This window comes from Suricata suricatta, chromosome 1 (genome assembly GCF_006229205.1).
Source record: "Suricata suricatta isolate VVHF042 chromosome 1, meerkat_22Aug2017_6uvM2_HiC, whole genome shotgun sequence".
In the NCBI taxonomy this organism is placed as follows: domain Eukaryota; kingdom Metazoa; phylum Chordata; class Mammalia; order Carnivora; family Herpestidae; genus Suricata; species Suricata suricatta.
In genome coordinates, this window is record NC_043700.1 from 93,574,042 (window position 1) to 93,593,620 (window position 19,579).

Sequence of the window (19,579 nt, forward strand, 5' to 3'; positions counted from 1 at the left end):
CTAAAAGCACTAGTATTAATTTATTGCAAGCCACTCAAAAAAGGAAACAGCCAAAGATTCTGAATGCCATAGAAAGCTGAGGTGTCCATTCTGTCTGGCATAGGGCCAAAGAAATGTTTATTCCTCATGTCATGAGTTGAAATACTCAATAATCATTTAAAAGCTCCTAAAATTATTAAGAAAAAATATATTCAAGAAGGAAAGAACCTCATGAGCTTAATCTTTAAAAACAGTTTTACAATAATGTCCTCCTTTCTTTTAAAGTCATAGGTAAACCTACTTCCTCCCTTCCATCTTCTCCTGCCTTTCCCTACCCCTTCAAGAGATCTGATTGCAAAATATTTGGTGACTTTTATGCCTTCAGGCATAGCCACACTTTGCACAAATTGTCAGCATCTCTACTTCCCCCAGAATTTCAAACAACTCTCCCTGGTCTATTTTTCTGTACAGCCTTACACTTTCCTGTCCCTTTAACTCCACACTCGACTCACCCCAGATGCACTACTTACATATCCTAGATATCATCATCTTACATTTCAGTAGCTTTTAATACTAGGGCGTCTGAGTGATAATAGCTGCATGGTTACATACATTTTTTTCCTTAAAAAATAAGGTCAATGGAAATAAAACAAAGTGCATTAAAATAATTTTGATATAAATATCTAGAGACATAAGGACTTTGTCAGCTTTCTTCAGATCCCATTGTAAATATAAACATATCTCAGAAGATAAACTTGAAGGCAAGTAGGTGCACATGTGCACAAATGCACAGAAAAGCTAGATGGAGAAAAATAAACATGCAGACCGCACTTTATTTGTAGTAAGTTATTTGTCATAACTTGAAAAAAGAGAGAGAGATATAAAATTACAACATTATGAACATCATAGTATTTTTGTCTCTTTCAGTTAATCCATTCTTAAGAGAATAGCATATCCCATTAGAATATATATTTGTTATAATTAACATGATTATTGTTTCACTCTTTGAATAAACCACCTAATATAAATAAAGTTTATTTATCCCATTCCTATAGAAAAAATAACCAATAAAAGTTATCACAATTATTTAATGTGAATTGTCTTAACAAATTGCATGGGTACTTTAAAAAAATTTTCTTATTAATGTTTATTTACTTTTGAGAGAGCGAGAGGGAGAGAAAAACACAGAATCTGAAGCAGGCTCCAGGTTCTGAGCCGTCAGCACAGAGCCTGATGCAGGGCTTGAACACAAACCGTGAGATCATGCCCTGGGCTGAAGTCTGACACTTAACCTACTGAGATACCAGGTGCCCCAGGGTGTTATTTTTTAATGTTTTTCTTTTTCTTCTTTCTTTTGTTTGGTACTTCACATATTTTTTTTTCTTTTTTGTTTTTGTTTTTTTAATTTCAGTTAGTTATCACACAGTGTAATATCAGTTTCAGGTAACAATTCAGTGATTCAGCACTTCCCTAGATCACCCAGTGCTCATCTTGGTAAGTGCCCTCCTTAGTTCCCATCACCTATTTAACTCATCCTGCCACCTACCTCCCCTCTGGTAACAATCAGTTTGTTCTCTATAGTTAAGAGTCCGTTTCTTGGTTTTCCTTTCTCTTTTTCCCCCATGATAATTTTTTTTGTTTTTTAATTCCACATATTATTGAAATCATATGGTATTTGTCTTTCTCTGCCTGATTTATTTCGCTTAGCATAATTCTCTCTCGTTCTACCCATGTCATTGCCAATGGCAAGATTTCATTCTTTCTATGGCTGAGTAATATTCCATTCTGTATTATGTATGCAGACACACACACACTCACACTTACACACACACATACACACCTTCTCTGTCCATTCATCAGTTGATGGACATTAACTTGTCTTTCCATAATTTGACTATTGCTGATAATGCTGCTATAAACATTGGGGTGCATGTATCCCTTTGAATTAGCATTTTTGTATTTTTTAGGTAAATAGCTAGTAGTACAGTTGCTGGATCATAGGTTTACTACTTTTCTAAATAAGAGTTAATCAAATTTTATGATTTAAGCTATCCAAATACATATTATGAATAAAGAGCTTTAAGAAAATGAAGTATTTACTAAATAATAGCTGATATATCATAGCAATAAGTAATACTATAGTCATATAACTTTTAAGGTAGCTGAAATTAGGAAAAAAAATTCTTAATTATTGAAAAGGATATAGATGACCCAAAATAGAGTCCCTTGTGCTAAGACCCATGTTAAAAAACCAAGACTTAATACCTAATTTATTTGCAGTTTCAACTCCTTGAGGAATTAAACTTTTAACCAGTCAACATGGAATTACCTGGTCAGGGTTAAGGAGATAATACACCTAATAGAAACTTTATGTTCCTCTCAGGAAGGTGAGCTTGCCTAAAACAATACATTTTGCTTATTATTTCCTGGCCTTCTCTTGGCCAATCGGCAGTAACATCTTCTAGTTGCTGTTGGCGTGTTAAGAGGCACATGTTTGTCTTGTTTTGTGTAGATAAAGGCTACTGTTAACAGGGGTCTCAGTGACCAAAAAGCTGCAAAAATTGGTGGTCATGGGTCAAGCACTTAAAGGCTATTGTATATGCTTACCACCTCAATCAAACTCTCCTCTGTTAGAATAAGTTGGTCATGGAATGAGTTAGAAGGACACTAGGCCACATGCCAATCTCAAGCAAATTTCCATGCAATGAGGTACACTGTAAAACACTCTAAAGCCCATAGGCTTCCCTGAAAAAAAGTAATTATAAAAAAACGGGATGCCTAAACTCTAAAGAGGTTCTGCTACTTTCCGGCACACCTGGCTATTTTATGTCTAAGAACTATGATCTCAGAAGAAAAAACCATCTACAAAATAGCAAAATCTTCTTAAGCTTGTTTTGTGTCCTGAGAACTTGGCTTGGTATCTGTCAGCCTGGGGGCCCCAAAACATGGCGGGGCAGATGAATGGGTCACACCCAATTAGCAGCTAGATATGGCTGGACAGAAACTGTGGGTTAAACCCCCTTTGCAGCTAGGGTCCCACCAAACTGCTGCCAGCCCTAAAAGTAATTATAACCTAGAATTACAGTGGCCATTATGAAGAATGTTCCAATTAGGTAAGATCATTTAAGAAGTGCATTTAAAAGCCAGGACTCCCAAATCAAAGAAAGAGAATGGAATACCTATTTTAATTGGTATATAGAAAACCTCCAAAAGTCTTCAAAATTCCAAAATAGCTTTATTAATAGATTTGTTGCAAAAGGTTAATGAAAAATTCAAGATATAAAAGGTACCTAAAAACAAAACAAAAATAAATAAGGTTGATGTAAGTCTCACTGCTTCCCTCTATCCTCCTTTATTTGAGTACTCATTCTAGTAATTCTCTGTCTGAATTCACTTTATATGACCATAAGCAAAAAGTCTGCCAAGTTAATGACCTTAAAGACATCACATGTCTACTCTTGAAGGAGGGCTCTTTTTAATGGGGATCTCCCAAAGTTTTTAATGGGATCTCCCAAAGTTAATGGCACTCTGAGAGATTTTCTGGTAAACTGCTGTCGTTCTCTTCAATAGCCTAGGGAAAACCTAAATTAAAAACAATGAAAAATCTTGCCAAATTCTGATACTACAGATGGTTCCTGGAAGAACTGGTGGAAGACAGCGAAGGGTGAGAATTCTTTCCAGTGTCAGGTCTCCCAGATCTCTGTCTACAGTGCGCAGTAGAAGGAGGAAAACAAAATATCTTATGCATCTTCTCTGGGGATGCCTCTTCATTCCCAGGGGTTATTCAATACTGCCAGAAATATTTACTGTTTGTTCCAGCTAAAAACTACGAAGTAGCTCTGTGGTCAGAAATTGGCCAAATTGCAGAGCCTGAAAGAACTTTATTTTAGGCCTTCTCCCTACGCTAAAATAAAACTATGAATTCAGAAGGAAAGAAAAATGTTCTAAAGCCCTTGTAAAAGAATTTATGGGTAAATCAAACTATGATGGCATTTAAGTTGCAACCCAATTCTTTGAGGAATTGAGAGCAACTCTTATCTTACAAATCTTTGCAGAGTGAAAAATGTTGCTCCAGAGACAGTTGAAAGTTCACTTGCTCCTTGTTACCAGTACCAAAGGATCCCCTATTTATCTTAAAAAGCTTATAACTCTCATTTTTCATTATGCCACACAGTGTTAATGTATAAACTTTGGGGAGGTAATTCTTATCCCCCAAAAAAGGGGGGAGAAGTTCATTTAGATTTTGCGCTAATGGGAAATTGTATGCATATAGAAGCTATAATGTCTCTGTTTATTTGAGTATATATATAATATATATATTAAAATTAATTTTAATAATACCATCTGAAGTAGAGAATTCCACCAATCTTACCTCCAGATGGTATTATTAAAATTAAGTTGTGAACAAAGATATATTTAACTGGCTTAAGTAAATATGTGCTTACATAAATTTAATTTTCACAAAAATTCTCAAAAATAAAATGAAAACTAACTCAAATGCCTTTCAAGTCCATGTGATCTGGGAAAATATTGAATAATAAAGTTAATTCAAGTTTGTTTAAATATACATGTCTAGACTTTTCAACATTGAATATAATATAGTCATGCAGCTTTTATTTTACCTGGATTTATGAATCAAATAAGTTCATGTTATCTGCCTTATAAAATTTTCTTCAATAAAAATAACTTACATTCTGAAATTTTTACCAGTAATCTAAATGTAATTGTTAAGGATCAGTAAATACAATAGATATAAGTAGTATAAAAATTTTATGTAAACTTTTTAGTTTCCCCAAATCTTTTTGGTAACCTGAAACCTTAAAGTTTTACTTGGTTAGGTTAAATGATGGGTCAAGTTCTATCCATTGATATCCATGTCATTTTCAAATAAGACAAAATACTAAAATATTAAATATTGAACATAAGTTAATCCACTGTTAGCTTCCTTTTACAGAGAAATTAAAGATAATTAGGTTTATTAGTAAACATGGTTTATGCTGTGTTGAGTACATGTTTCTAGAAATCATAAAAAGTATAATAAAAGCTATATAATATACATATTATATATAACAATCCATAGAATGCTAATATAAAAGACAGTTCATAATTGCTTACTTCTTGGTTTTCATTAGAAATCAAAAGCTTTTAAGGGTTATAAAGTCTAACATGTGTAACTAAAACTATTAAAAACCAGGGAAAGGAATCTTATGTGTGATCAACACTGGTTAAGATTGGAATGAATTTAGTTAGGCTAGTGAGTTCTAACATCAAAAGGAAGCGGGGGCAAAATTAGAATTTTGTTTTCTGGAGCCCCTGGGTGACTCAGTTGGCTAAGCATCCAACTCTCGGCTTCAGCTCAGGTCATGATCTCACAGTTTCATGAGTTCAAGCTCCATGTTGGGCTTGCTGACAGTGAGGAGACGGCTTGGGGTTGTCTATCTCCCTCTCTCTCTACCCCATCCCCCACTCACGCTGCATCTGTCTCTCAAAATAAATAAATAAATACAGTTATTTTAAGTTAAATAAGTTTATTTAACTTAAAAAATTTTGTTTTGGGTCTGTTAAAAAGACAAAATTTAATTGGTCCAGTGGTCTGGTTTTGATACGTGATTATAAAAGGATTTTCCTTAAGAATGTTCCTTACCTTTTAAAGTAATTTGCCTAAAAAAACAAGGATTCTGTATTTTGTCAAAATAATTTCCTGTGTTATTTTTTTATCAAGTTTTTGATTACTGAAACCTAGGACTCAATATTGAAAGAACTAAATTTTGTTCAGAACCATAAAGTCTTCTATATTTGCCGATGAAGTCTTCCATTGTCACTTTGGTTAAATAGGTAACTGAATATCATTTCATAGTGACATATAGTCTTGACTGCACAAATATCTTAAAACCTTTTTGATATTTTTTGGCAAACTTTCCAAAAATCAAATTCTAAACCAAGTCTTTTTGACCTTGTATTACTTTGGGATTTTCAAGAGGATCCTTGAAACGTATCAAAAGACATGATCTCTCGCCTTATAAAAAGATCTTAAAGTAACTAAGTTTAATTGATATGTTAAATTATTATCAAATAAGGAATAATACTAAGGCATTTTTAATGCTGTGTTTGTATAGATATATGTTATGTGTTCCAGAAATCATGGAAAATTCCTGGAAATATAATATGTCTTGGCATGTTTTCAGTCATTTTTCCAGTTATTATGTTAAAATGATATGTAACATTTTCCCTAGAAATAAGCATATTTCCGTTGAATGACATTGTAGTGACCTCTTCTTAAGTTTTTAATCATGATCATTTTTAAGTCTTTTGTGATTTTATAGACAGTTGTTTCATTCTGATGCTTTGGCAAAAGTGTTTTATTTTCAAGAAGACCTAAAGAAAGTATTCTAACATACAGGTTTGTGATAAGCTTAAAATTAAAAAAATACTGGGTAAGAATTTCCAGAGCCAATAAAAAAATGGATTCAATTAGAACAAGTATTAATTACATATGACTAAATGAACTAAGGAGGATAATTATAATTCTTTATTACTTTTGTTCAAAACATTGCTGGTTCTTTAATGTTTTGTTTTAACAGATATAAGAAAATGTTTGTCTTTTCTTTTATTTTCTTATTTTGTTTTTCTGTTTTACTATGGCCTATAGCATATTGGTAAATTATACCTTTGTAAACAAAGATGAAATGTTTGATTTTTTTCCCTACCTGATCCCTCCAGAATTCAGAAACTATTCTTCTGGCATAACACTTGTTTCATGGAAATATTGTTATTTGTTTGCATAAATTCAATGAGGATCCATTCTCGTTTAACAGGACGTATTTGGGAATACTGGTTATATTACCCAGGCTTTGACTTGGATGTCATATTTGAGAGAGATGTGTGTAGATTCAGATGCGATCAGTTTTAAGGAACTAAGGTTGACTTTATGGAATCAAGGAAGCCCCTTGGAAAACTGTCCTAGTACCGTATTTCTAAGGTTTCAGCAAATTAATCTTTAAAAAGAGCTTATATGGTCAAAGTGCCTGAGTGGCTCAGTTGGTTAAACATCTGACTCTTGATTTCAGCTAAGGTCATGATCTCACAGTTTGTGAGTTTGAGCCCTGCATTGGGCTCTGTGTTAACCTGCTCAGGATTATCTCTCTCCTTCTCTCTGCTCCTTGCCAACTTTGTGCACTCTCTCTCTCAAAATATATAAACTTTAAAAAAAAGAGCTTATATGGGCAATAACTATTTTGATTGCACTTACATAAATAATCATAAATAATGCATTTATGAAGATAATGCAAACAAATTAGTTTTACTACAATTATCTTTTAAAAATGGGAGTAACTGTAGAAAATTAGGTTTGTATTTTTGTAGATATTGAATTCTACCCCTGTTAATTGTGTTTGAGGTTTTATTATATACATGTAAATACTAGATCCTGGGGTGGCTGGGTGGCTCAGTCGGTTGAGCGTCCGGCTTCAGCTCAGGTCATGATCCTGTGGTTTGTGGGTTTGAGCCCCGTGTCGGGCTCTGTGCTGACAGCTCAGAGCCTGGAGCCCATTTTCAGATTCTGTGTCTCTCTCCCTCTCTGACCCTCCCCTGCTCATGCTGTCCCTCTCTCTCTCTCTCTCAAAAATAAATAAAACATAAAAAAAAATTTTTTAATACTAGATCCTGCATTCTAGCTTCCTCAAGTATCTGGCTACAACTCACCAAAGTAACATTTCCAATTATCTCTCATCCTTCTGATTTAGATTTGTAAAGAAGTAAGACTGCCCTTCAAACTCCTTGTAAAAGACTGTATCAGGTCCTTCTCACTACCCACATGGCAGCCAGACTCCAGGGACTTGTGGATAAATACCTCACAATTAAAGAAAACTCCACATGATAACTGGTCTTCCACAAATGCTGGGGACCTCCAAAGTCAAATTGATTAGGAAGAGAAATAGCCAACAGCAAGGTAGATGGCTTCTTCCCAAAATCCCAGGTCAAGACTTCACATTCCAACTAAACATTAAACTCTCTCTCTTTCTCTCCTTTAATCTGGCATTAGCCTAGAAAGATAATGCCATCATCAGTATCTCACAGGCTGCTGCTAAGAGAGGGAGACATTGCCTCTTAGACAGCTGGATTTGTCACTAAAAACTCCTTTCTCTCCATTATTGTCCATTAACAGTGCCATCTTATCAAAAATGGTTTATGCCCCTATAAGATTTGTCTTTTTTCTGTGGTGATTATCATTCTCCTTGGACTTATGAATGCCTAAGTAGCTGGTGCATAGCCAACCACTGCCTCTTAGGTTATCTAACTGTGCCCCCTAACTGACCACAATGACACCTCACTGGCAGGCTCCCCTAGAGTTACACTGTTGAGTTAGAAAGAACTTACCAGAAGGAATTTATGATTCAGGATTCACTTCCTTTTGCAGGGCCATATTTCCCTGGTTGGGAGTAAATGTAAATGAGGCTATGATTAGAAACCTTCCCCTAACTCATGGGGCACCTCGGTGGTGGCTCAGTCTGTTAAGCATCCAACTACAGCTCATGTCATGATCTCACGGTTTGTGAGTTCGAGCCCCATGTCGGGCTCTATGCTGACAGCTCAGAGCCTGGAGCCTGCGTTGAATTCTGTGACTCCCTCTCTCTCTGTCAATCCCCTGCTCATATGTGCTCACTCTCTCAAAAAATAAATAAATAAATAAATAAATAAATAAATAAATAAATAACATTTTTAAAAAAGAAAAAACTTAAAAAAAGAAATTTTTCCCTGACTCTTGAAAATACGGTATAATCTGCAAAGACAATAGCTGACCAAAAAAAGTCCTAAGACTCTCTGAACAAATTTGGTCCCTTGAATATTTTTTAGCTGAGCAATGAGGTTTCTGTGCTGTGGCTAACATCATCTGCTGCACCTGGATTCACACTGTTGGAGAAATGGAAATTCAGTTACATAAAATCACTGAGCTAGACACTTGCTTCAGAAAGGTGACTCCAGCAGGCTCTTTCTTTTCCTTACTTCATTTTGATTAGTTTGGTTTGGGGGACCAAACTATGAAGTATTTTCTAAACATTAGGAATTATCTTGAATGTAATAATCATAGAATTCTCCCTGGCATATTCTATTCTCTGAAAAGTTTTAAATGCATGTTTGCTGAGCTACTAACCAAGTAAATGACCTCTGTAAGACTGGATCATCAGAAAAGGATTGAAGAGACTGGCCAAGTTAAAAAGTATAACCTGAAGTCATGGGCTTCACAGAGATTAAGAAAAAAAAAGTGTCATGACCTAGGAATGACACCCAAAGGATTGACAAAAGCTATAGAAATAATTGAGTGGGATCTGTGAGTGGTGCCAATGCCTTCAATTTTGATCATATTTTTCAGTTAACTGAGAGTCCAATCAAAAAGGAATTGGTAAAAAAAAGACAGCAGTTCCAAAATGGAGTCACTTATGCTAAATCTCATGGCAATGAACCAAGACATAATACTTAACCTAATTGCAGTTTCAACTTCTCCAGAAATGTACCCTTTACCAAGTCCATATAAAATGATCTGGTCAGCGCTGGTGAGACAAGAGGCAGAATAGACTCCTCTGTTCCCTGTAGGAAGGTGACCTTGCCCAAAACAATGCATTCACTGCTAAGAATTTCCACCACTTTCAGCCTTTAAAACCCTTTTCTTTGCTACAGCTTGGTGGAGTTCTTTTCTCTGGTTAGATGAGACATTGCCTGATTTATGAATCATTGAATAAAGCCAACTTAATTCCTATTTTGCTTGTGTTTCTGTTGTTTAACATTTTATAAAATTGAGATGATACCTAACTTAAAACACCAAATCTTTTTAAATAGAAAACTACAATTATCTAAATATCTATGCTTTATTTTGCTTACTTTTCCTTAGATTTTGGTAAAATTTATAAAAAAACTAACTCATTACATTTCTGTATTAGCTGTTAAATTGGTCTGTTTTTTTATTTCTTTACCCTTTTAAAGTTAAAGAAGAAACTTATGAAGATCTTATTCTTAGACCAAAAATCGAGTTTTCAGATACTTCTGACATTTAATTGAGGGCAAAAAAGTTAAATCCTCTGGTCTGTGTTGAGCTTAGCTCAAGGTCAAAGGTGACACTGGTGTCTGGGAAGGTTATGTCTCCCTCCACAACACCAGCACATTAATAAATTCCTTTACCTAGCAAGAAGGAGAAAACAAGCAATGGGCTTTTTTCACAGGAAAAATATAAAATACAAATTATATAAGTTGTTATGCCATTTGGAGCATGGTAATTAAATAGCTAAACTTGAAATATAAATATAAAAGATAGTAATCTAAATTGTGCTTCCATATTTTACATTCACTACTAGATAGGAAAGTTTTGTTTATTAACAGATTTGAAAAACCATTAATGTGCCTAGATAATTTCCTTAAAATGTATAAATATATACCTTTTATTTATAAATATATTCTTAAATCATATATTTTGTTTTATAAATATATGCAAATTTAATGAAACACTATAAGATAGTGTTTCTAAATGTTTTAATTTTAAATAATCTACTTTTTGCCAAATACCTATAAAAATTCAATCCTTAGCTGCTAAGATATAAAATTGGAATGATAAAGGCATAAAAATATGGCTATGTCTGTAGATAATTCTATTATTTGAAAAATTAAAATAATTTGGCCAAGAAATCTAAAGTGCAACCAGAAATTCACTGAATAATGAATTACTGATCAAAGGAAAATTACCCCCTTATAGTCTCTATCTTACCCTTCTTATATCACATTTTAATAATTAATATTCTTTTAAAAAGAATACACAATGCTTAACCTTAATTATTAGGTATTAATAATGGGTCAACAGGGGCACCTGGGTGGCTCAGTCAGTTAAGCATGGGACTTCAGCTCAGGTCATGATCTCAGTTTGTGAGTTCAAGCCCCGCATTGGGTGTTGTATCGACAGCTCTCTGCCCCTCCCCTGCTCATGCTCTGTCTCTTTTTCTCTCTCAAAAATAAATACACATTTTTTAAAAATCCGTATATGGTAAAAATTTGAATGCTCACTGGGATATTAGGTTTCAAAATGAATTCAGGCTCTGAGTTACCTCATCAGCATCCATGGCTGTCAGTTGCATAATCTTAGAGCCATCTCCAATGTTCTCCTCCACCGTGAGATCCAGCATGTCTGTTGGAAATACTGGTGGATTATCGTTAATATCTTGAAGTGTTATTTCAACCTACAAGGAGAGAAAGAGATAATACATGAATGTCCCACAGGTCTGCAAGGTGCTAATTAAAATATATACTCAGAGCCCACTAGCTAGCTACACACTCCAAAAAGAATCAGAACTTTTATATATAACATCCAAACAGTAGAAAATACCCTACAGAAAGCTATGAAATCCTTATGAAAAATATGAAATCCAAGTAAAACTCATTTGACTTGTTTGGAGCAACTGGGTTGCCTTGGAGTTTAAACTAGAAAAGGCCCACTGATCAACTGTTGATTTCATCTCAATTTGTGCACCACTGAAGAACTGCCCAGACTTTAGACCATCTGCCACTCAACCATTAAATGTTGCCTGACACACAAATGAAGAGGTGTAGAATTTCTTCCTGAAATGTTTATATATTGGCAATGTCTGGTGGAAACAAAGAAGTTCTCATTTTGTTTTAAGACTCCCTCAGCAATTTCCCCTTTAAACCAACTCCCAACCAATGGGGGAAGAAAAATACTCTCATATTCTCATCTATTTCCACTCCTATCAGGACTTCTTAAAGCGACTAAAGCTAAACAGCCATCCCTTTCTGATGTAGTGTTTATATAGATTGCAAATATTAACAGTTTTGTTTGAAAGATCCTAGTCAGAGTTATTTGTTTCTCTGTCTAGGAAAAACTGTTTAGGAGGAAAGATTTGTGAAGTCTAAATAATAACTTTGAATCATGTGTCTTCTCTTTTGAGCTAGGTCCTAAAAGCTGAAGATCTGATAAGAAAAGGGAAGACAGCTGCTAATAAAACTGCAAGTTTCCCCAGTTGGGTCACAAAATTAAGTCATGGAGAAAAATCCATCCATGTATTTAGCTCGGATATAACCAAAACATTTTTCTCATGGGATGAAATGTCATCTTTTATAGTTCAACTGTAAAAACTCCATCAGATCTAAGAGTGATGTAGATGAATACGAAGAGAGAGGAGAAAGCAAAAGAATTTTGATGAGGCAGAGGGTAAAGCAATAGGTAGAACTGTCATTATTGTCTGAAAAGGAATGAATGGGAAATACAGCAGAGCTAGTAGAATAAATGGATGAGCAAATGATCAAAATAACCCCTCTTCCCAAGAATCAATATACAAATTAAGTACTAGAGAATTATTATACCTCTAGTTGCACCTATTAATAGGAGAGTTTTGATCATAGCAAATGGCTCAAATTAGTCTAGGGTATGGTTGAAAGCAGCAGTCTCAGAAGTCAGAAATGTGGCACTTCTAGTTTGGGCTCCCATCATTCTCTATACTACTTGCTTTAAAGTAAAGGTCCACAGAATCTACAACTGCAGCCAATGACCAACTGCCATGCACGGTTGTAAGTAACCTGGGTTTTCAAATTAGAAAAACCAAAATTCAGATTCTAGCTCTCCAAATTATTAGTTGGATAAACTTAAGTGCTTAATTTATCTTAGGTTCAGTCTACTCATCTTAAAATTGAGATAATACTATGTGTCTTAGAGCATTTTATGAAGACTAGACTTTAATGAGGCCAGCAAAATGCTTAATCCAGAGGGAAGTAGCTAATAAAAAGTTAATCTGGGGCACCTGGATGGCTCATTTGGTTAAGCAACTGAATCATGGTTTCAGCTCAAATCATGATCTCACAGTTCACAAGTTTGAGCCAAACATCGGGCTCTGCACTGGCAGCGTGGAGCCTGCTTGAGATTCCCTCTCTCTGCTTCTCCCCTGCCAATGCAATGGGCTGTCTGTCTGTCTGTCTCTCTTTCACAAAATAAATAAATAAAGCTTAAAAACAATTTTTAAAAGTTATTCTTGATTTTCAAGTAGTGACCAAAGGCCTTGAGAGTTCTTTAAAGTACATCTCTGAAACATATGTACAAAGTTTTCATGTAGGAAGAACTGTGAAATACATACATACACATATATGTATTTCAAAAGCCTGAAAAATGTGGATTTAAGAATAAATGAGGGCGCTTGGGTGGCTCAGTCGGTTAAGCCTCCGACTTCGGCTCAGGTCAGATCTCACATTCGTGGGTTCGAGCCCTGCGTCAGGCTCTTGCTGACAGCTAGCTCAGAGCCTGGAGCCTGCTTCCAGTTCTGTGTCTCCTTCTCTCTCTGACCCTCCCCCTCTCATGCTCTGTCTCTCTCTGTATCAAAAAACTAAATAAAACATTTTAAAAAATTAAAAAAAGAATAAATGACACAATCATAATCCAAAAACATAATCATTAATGTTATTTAGAAATTAATAATTATCTTCACATTATCTGTGTGATTTTCATATATGTATGCACAGTGCTCAAAATACAATAGAAAAACAAATGAAGAGATAACTAACCAAAATACCTCATAACTTAACTCTGACTTTTTATCTTAATAGAATTTTTTTTCAATTCTAAATTGTCTTTCATCTATAATTTGACTTGGTGTAATTGGAAACCAACATGCCAACCTTGTGTAGGTTTGTGTGTGTGTGAGAGAGAGAGAGAGAGAAACATTACACCACAAAGATAAGGCACTTGCATATTTCATGCTTGCCTATCAAATGCTGACCTTTGTGCTTAGACAACTGATGCTTCAGAAACATGCGTGGTTTCACCTATTACCATTACAAGGGCAGTTGGTAACTTTGTGGTTGACTTCATCATAACAAAACATCAGCTGCAGCTAATGGCTGAACCGTAGGCATTGTCCACTGACACCACTTCTGTCACCATTTAAAGCCCTTCGGAATAATTACTTTTCTGGTTAAGACACATGATCCCTAAGAGTGAAACCCTGGTAAACGAATGATTATATTTAGAAACAAATACATGACTGATATTAAGGCTAATGACCAAATTAATTTAAAAACAGACTGCCTTTGGTGGGTTAATAATGGTAAAAGTTATAAAAAAAAAACACGGCCTTAAGTATTGTCCCCCAACTTCTTTATGCTAAATGAAGAGTCCTTGATATTCAACTTGCTGAATAAATAGATACTTAAAAAAAATATTTACTGTGTAAGTAGCTGCTATGAAATGAGTATGTTTCCTCTTAATTTTTTTTCTGTAGAATTCAGGCTATCATTTTATTCTACAGTGCATCAAGAATAATTATATTTTGGGGATTTATTTTTAATTTTTAAGTGAATATATCAGCATAAAACTACATAATCAATGAGGAATCATTAATTAGCAGTAGCAATTATCAAATCATTCCATATATGTGGATATAACTATAAAACATGGGGCATGTCACTGATTCATATTGACATTATGAACACAGTATGTTACAGTCACAGCTAAGGAATTGATTAAAATAACAAGGTCCACTATGAACTAATTCCGTATTTAACAAATCAATAATTTCATTGTGGTCACTATATCAATAACAACTTAAAAACATTTTCTTAAATTCATAGCCTCTCTGCAAGTTAAATAAAGTGGTCATTAGGGAATCAGAACAAAACAATAAAATCTTTTTTTTAATTTAAAACCTTCCTGAGGTGCCTGGGTGGCTCCCACCCTTAAACAACTGACTTTGGCTCAGGTCATGATCTCATGATTTGTGAGTTCGAGCCCCATGTTGGGCTCTGTGCTGACAGCTCAGATCCTGGAACCTGCTTCAGAGTCTGTGTCTCCTCTCTCTCTGCCCCTCCCCCTATCATGCTCACTCTTTCTCTCAAATAAACAAACATCAAAAATTTTTAAAAACCTTCCTTCAACCTACATAATATGGTTCTTAATAAATAAGTATGAAAAACTTTTTTCCTCTCAGGAAATTGTGGAATTCATTGTTCACTAAAAGTTCAGAAATCCATTTATTTGGAAGTAGATTTATTGAAATTTTAGGAGGAATATTAAATATCATCAAGTCTATCTCCTTTATCTTATAGAGAATAGGCATTAAAATAGCAAGTCAGGGACTCCTGGGTGGTCTGTCAATGAAGAGGCCAATTGGGCTCAGGTCATGATCTCGCAGTTCATGAGTTCAAGTCCTATGTCGGGCTCTGGGCTGACTGCTCAGAGCCTGGAGCCTGCTTAGCATTCTGTGTCTCCCTCTCTCTCTTCCCTTCCCTGCTCATGCTCTGTGTCTCAAAAAATAAATAAATGTTAAAAAAATTTTTAAAAAGACAGAAATAGCAAGTTATTTATCTAAGCAAAAAAAAAAAAAAAAAAGGTCAGGTTCCTAATTCTAGCCCAGTGATTTTTCCAGAGACCTGTGGAGAGAGCTAGAACTAGAATGCAAACTTAATATGCCTTAGACCAAAGCTTCTAATCTGTGCATGAAGACAGTGATCTTTCTTTCAAACAAATTGTGCATTTGACAAATGTCAATAAGAAAATGACTTTGAAGAAATTAATATTTGATTGTTTACAAATACTAATCAATCCAAATTTTTAAATTTTTAAGTTTCTTCATATTTACAGTAAGGGAAAATATTCTGGGAATATTTGTTTTATCAATGCCACTGAAGACTATAGCATTGAGCAGAAAGGTGATTAATATATATTACAAGTGAAGAAACTAGCTAAATTCTCTATAGATATCAGCAAAAGATACTGCTGTCAAAATGTCTACAAATATTTTGTTTCCTTTTTTTAAAAGATGCAATCATAAATATTTATTTCCAGAAATTACTAAAATCTAAATCTTTAGTGAGATAGACATAAAGTATACAAAATTATAAAATAATAAAAGAAGATGTGTCAAGGCAAATAGTATTTGATTAGTTGTTTTTTAGTGACAAAATATTTACATTATTACTTTTAATTTGTGTGGGACTGACATCCCAAAATTAAACTCCTCAAGTAACACTATTACCCAGACCACACAAACCCTGACAAAGCATTGCACCAAAGATAATGCTCAGAGTTAACATATATGACTCCCAAAGGTATTATGATAATGCCATAAAAACTGTATTTCAATATACCTTTTAATTAACAGTTAGACCAAAAAATACTATTTTGATAATCGTATTTTGTTGCTCTGATTTCTTTAATAAATGTGCATATTACAGAAATTGGTCATTGAAAAGTTCTTCATGTTACCAAAGATCATTTATATTGCTCAAAGTAGTGCCTTTTAAACTGAAATTTTGGGAACAAGAATTGTCATGCTCATTTTTCCATTCTTACACCTTATCCATGCCTGGCAAAAATCCAAGTTATTTTTACATTTTTAATACATATATTACTGGTATATAAGAGTGTATTGATCAAAGTTGCCTTCTATCACAATGATTTTGGGAACCAATTCAATTCTATAGATTTCCTAGTCCTCTTTAAAAATTTTTTTTAAATTTTTTAAAATGTTTTATTTATTTTTGTGAGTTAGAGAGGCAGCATGAACAGGGGACGATCAAAGAGAGAGGGAGACATAGAATCTGAAGACAGGCTCCAGGCTCTGAGCTAGCTGTCAGCACAGAGCCTGATGTGGGGCTTGAACCCACCGAACAGAAACATCATGACCTGAGCCAAAGTTGAACGCTCAACCTACTGAGCCACCCAGGCGCCCCTAAAAATTTTTTTAATGTTTATTCATTTTTGAGAGACTGAGAGAGACGGAGCGTGAGCAAGAGAGAGACGGAGCGTGAGCAAGGGAGAGGCAGAAAGAAAAGGAGACACAGGATCTAAAGCAGACTCCAAATGCTGAGCTGTGAGCATAGAGCCCAACACAGGGCTTGAACACGCAAACTATGAAATGGTAACCTGAGCAGAAGTCAGATGCTTAACCAAATGAACCACCCAGGCATCCCTTGATTGATTTCCTAGTTCTTGTATGCCTGTCATGCCATTGTAATAGGTTAACTTATGGAATATAATAGTTAACTTATGGACTGTAATAGGTTAACTGCCTCATCTTGGTTCTATAACTTTGCCCTGCTTACTAAACAGATAACTTGTTGCTAACTGCTCCTGGTTGCTAAGATCCAACCAAGGCCAAACCTATAACAACAAAAAAATTTGCTTAGTCACTGTCTAACTATGATTGGTCATCTTAAAAGAACAAAGAACTAAATTGGTATGTTCCCCCCAAAACTAGTGTCTGTGTATTACAATGTAATTAGCTATCACGGGATGCTGTGTATGTCTATATAATCTCGCTGCAACCTTTGTTCGGGGCCATTCTCTGCACTTCCTCCTTACCATCAGGAGATCAGGTTTGGCCCGGCCATAAATAAAGTTTTGTCCTGCTTCTTCAGCATTTGGTGCTCTTTTCAACATCACCCTGCAACAGCCATTATGTATACATTTTATGTTATGAAATCTTACTGGATGATAATTCAATAACTTCACATTCAGGATTATAAAATTAAAAGAGCCGCAGACAGACATCTTATGTACGTTTTGTTTCAGAAAAATCTCCCATTTGGGAGACTGGAATGTCAGATATAATCAATACTCCTCACTACTTCAGAAACAGCTACATTGAACACCACACAAGTCATTAGTAAACATGAAAGAGTAACTAACCTCATTAAAATGTGCATTACCCTTAATAGATCATTATAATGTCACTCAAATAACACTTTACTAAATGATGTCCTAGTTTATATTATGTAGGTGCTACCTCAATTCACTGGGGAAAAAAGTCTTATCTTACACTGAAAACAATTTTTATTTCATCAGAGTGAAACACAATGCTGAGACCTACCACTTAATTATCTGTAGGCTCAAGTGAGGAGTTGAAGTTGAAAGCAAATTAACCAAGCTGAAATCCACACCATGAACAGTACAAGCATCGCGCCTGGCCTGTCACTTCCTTTGACCCTGTAAAGGAAGACTCCACCTTTCCTGTCTGAGATGAGACCGTGTGTGGGGGAGGAGTTTGCTCTCAGTGCAGTGAGAGGCTTGGTGCTGAGGGACAACTTGCCGTCACCGCATCAGGTTTATGTGTGCAAAGGAACGTTCTGGGACTGGATATCAAAGACGGGAATTGAACACAGCATTCGTTAGAGGAAAAACATCAGATAAAAATATCAAAACCATGGCTGAAGTCAATAATCAAATATATATATTAGATGTTTGGCAATAGTTTCACATGTTCTTTCTTCAGTTGAAGCCAAATGCTATGTGATTCATTTAATTCAATGGGATTGACACATTTTGCATATTGTACAGGCTTCCAATAACAAGGTTTTATTTAGTAAATTTATGACAAAGTCTATATATCCTGAGATCATATAGCAGAGGTTCTAATTAAATTGCAGCAGAAAGTCTGACATTCTACATTCATTTTCTTGCTGAACTAACCACATAATTTCATTTGGTAGAACATGCACCTTTTTATTTTAAAGTCTATTTAATTATTTTGATAGAGAGAGTACATGCACGTGTGCACACCCACACACCCACCCCCCCCCCACACACACACGCTTGCATGAGTGGGGGAGGGGCAGAGAGAGAGAGAGTATCCCAAGCAGACTCTGCACTGTCAGTGCTAAGCTCAGCATGGGGCTTGAACTCACCAACTATGAGATCCTGACCTGAGCAGAAATCAAGAGTTGGAGAGATTAACTAATTTAGCCACCTGGGTGCCCCTATCTACACCTATTTAAAATTTCAAGTTGAGAGCAAAATTCAGTCATTGGGAAAGAGAAAACTCAACATGCACTTGTAACTATCACTTAGGGGTTTACTCTATGTACTTTCTTTCATTCCTTAACAACAGTAAAAAGCTGAATTGCCATGAAAGGATGGTGCCAGGTTTGCATAGTTCCTTCAATTTGATTCTTCATTTCTTTCCCTATTCGGGGGTGACCACTGGGAATTCTGCCACCATGGGCCTGGGTGAAAACATTTCGCTACATGCAGAACACTTCATCACGTTGCAGAGCCAAAGTCTATTATGGTTTGCAACTGACTCATATTCTAGTTATGAGAAGGCCCTAGCAAAGAACAGTTTACATATAAAAGTCTGAAATGTCCAGAATGTAATGTTTGGACTATGTAGGTATGCAAGGTCTCATCATAGTCGGTGAACAATGTTTCTAGGTATTTATTTATAATGTATAACCGACCAAATTCAAAACAGTCTGTGGGAGCTGTAACAAGAGCCTACTCTCTCATCTGGATGGTATTTCTGAACTTTTAAAACTGAAATCTGCAGGGAAAAGGGAGGAATCAGAGTCTGGAGAAAAGACCTAGGACTCCATGCCATGGAGGACTGGTTGAGGCCAGGTGCGACCTGTTAGGGAAACTGAGCAGAGTGACCAACTTGCACGTCCAAGTGAACCAGAAACTCTTGAGGACACAGGCCTCTTGCAGCCCAAACTCTTCTGAAGTTTCAGAAACCATCAGAAAGTAACTCTATGTATTTATATATAGTCTTTCTTTAGAATGACAAAAAATTGAGAAGACAAGAACTAACATGTTACCTAATATATATTAAATACTGTTTTA

General features: G+C 35.3%; 1 protein-coding gene across 2 annotated transcripts in view; it reads right to left on the reverse strand.

The window, feature by feature from the left end:
• The window catches only part of FAT4 (FAT atypical cadherin 4), a 168,842-nt gene that overhangs the window by 83,452 nt on the left and 65,811 nt on the right, over positions 1-19,579 (reverse strand). For both annotated transcript variants that reach the window (XM_029941196.1, XM_029941188.1), the window contains exon 2: positions 11,067-11,198. In XM_029941196.1, the coding sequence (XP_029797056.1) occupies positions 11,067-11,198 (132 nt within the window). The remainder of the gene's footprint in view (positions 1-11,066; positions 11,199-19,579) is intronic.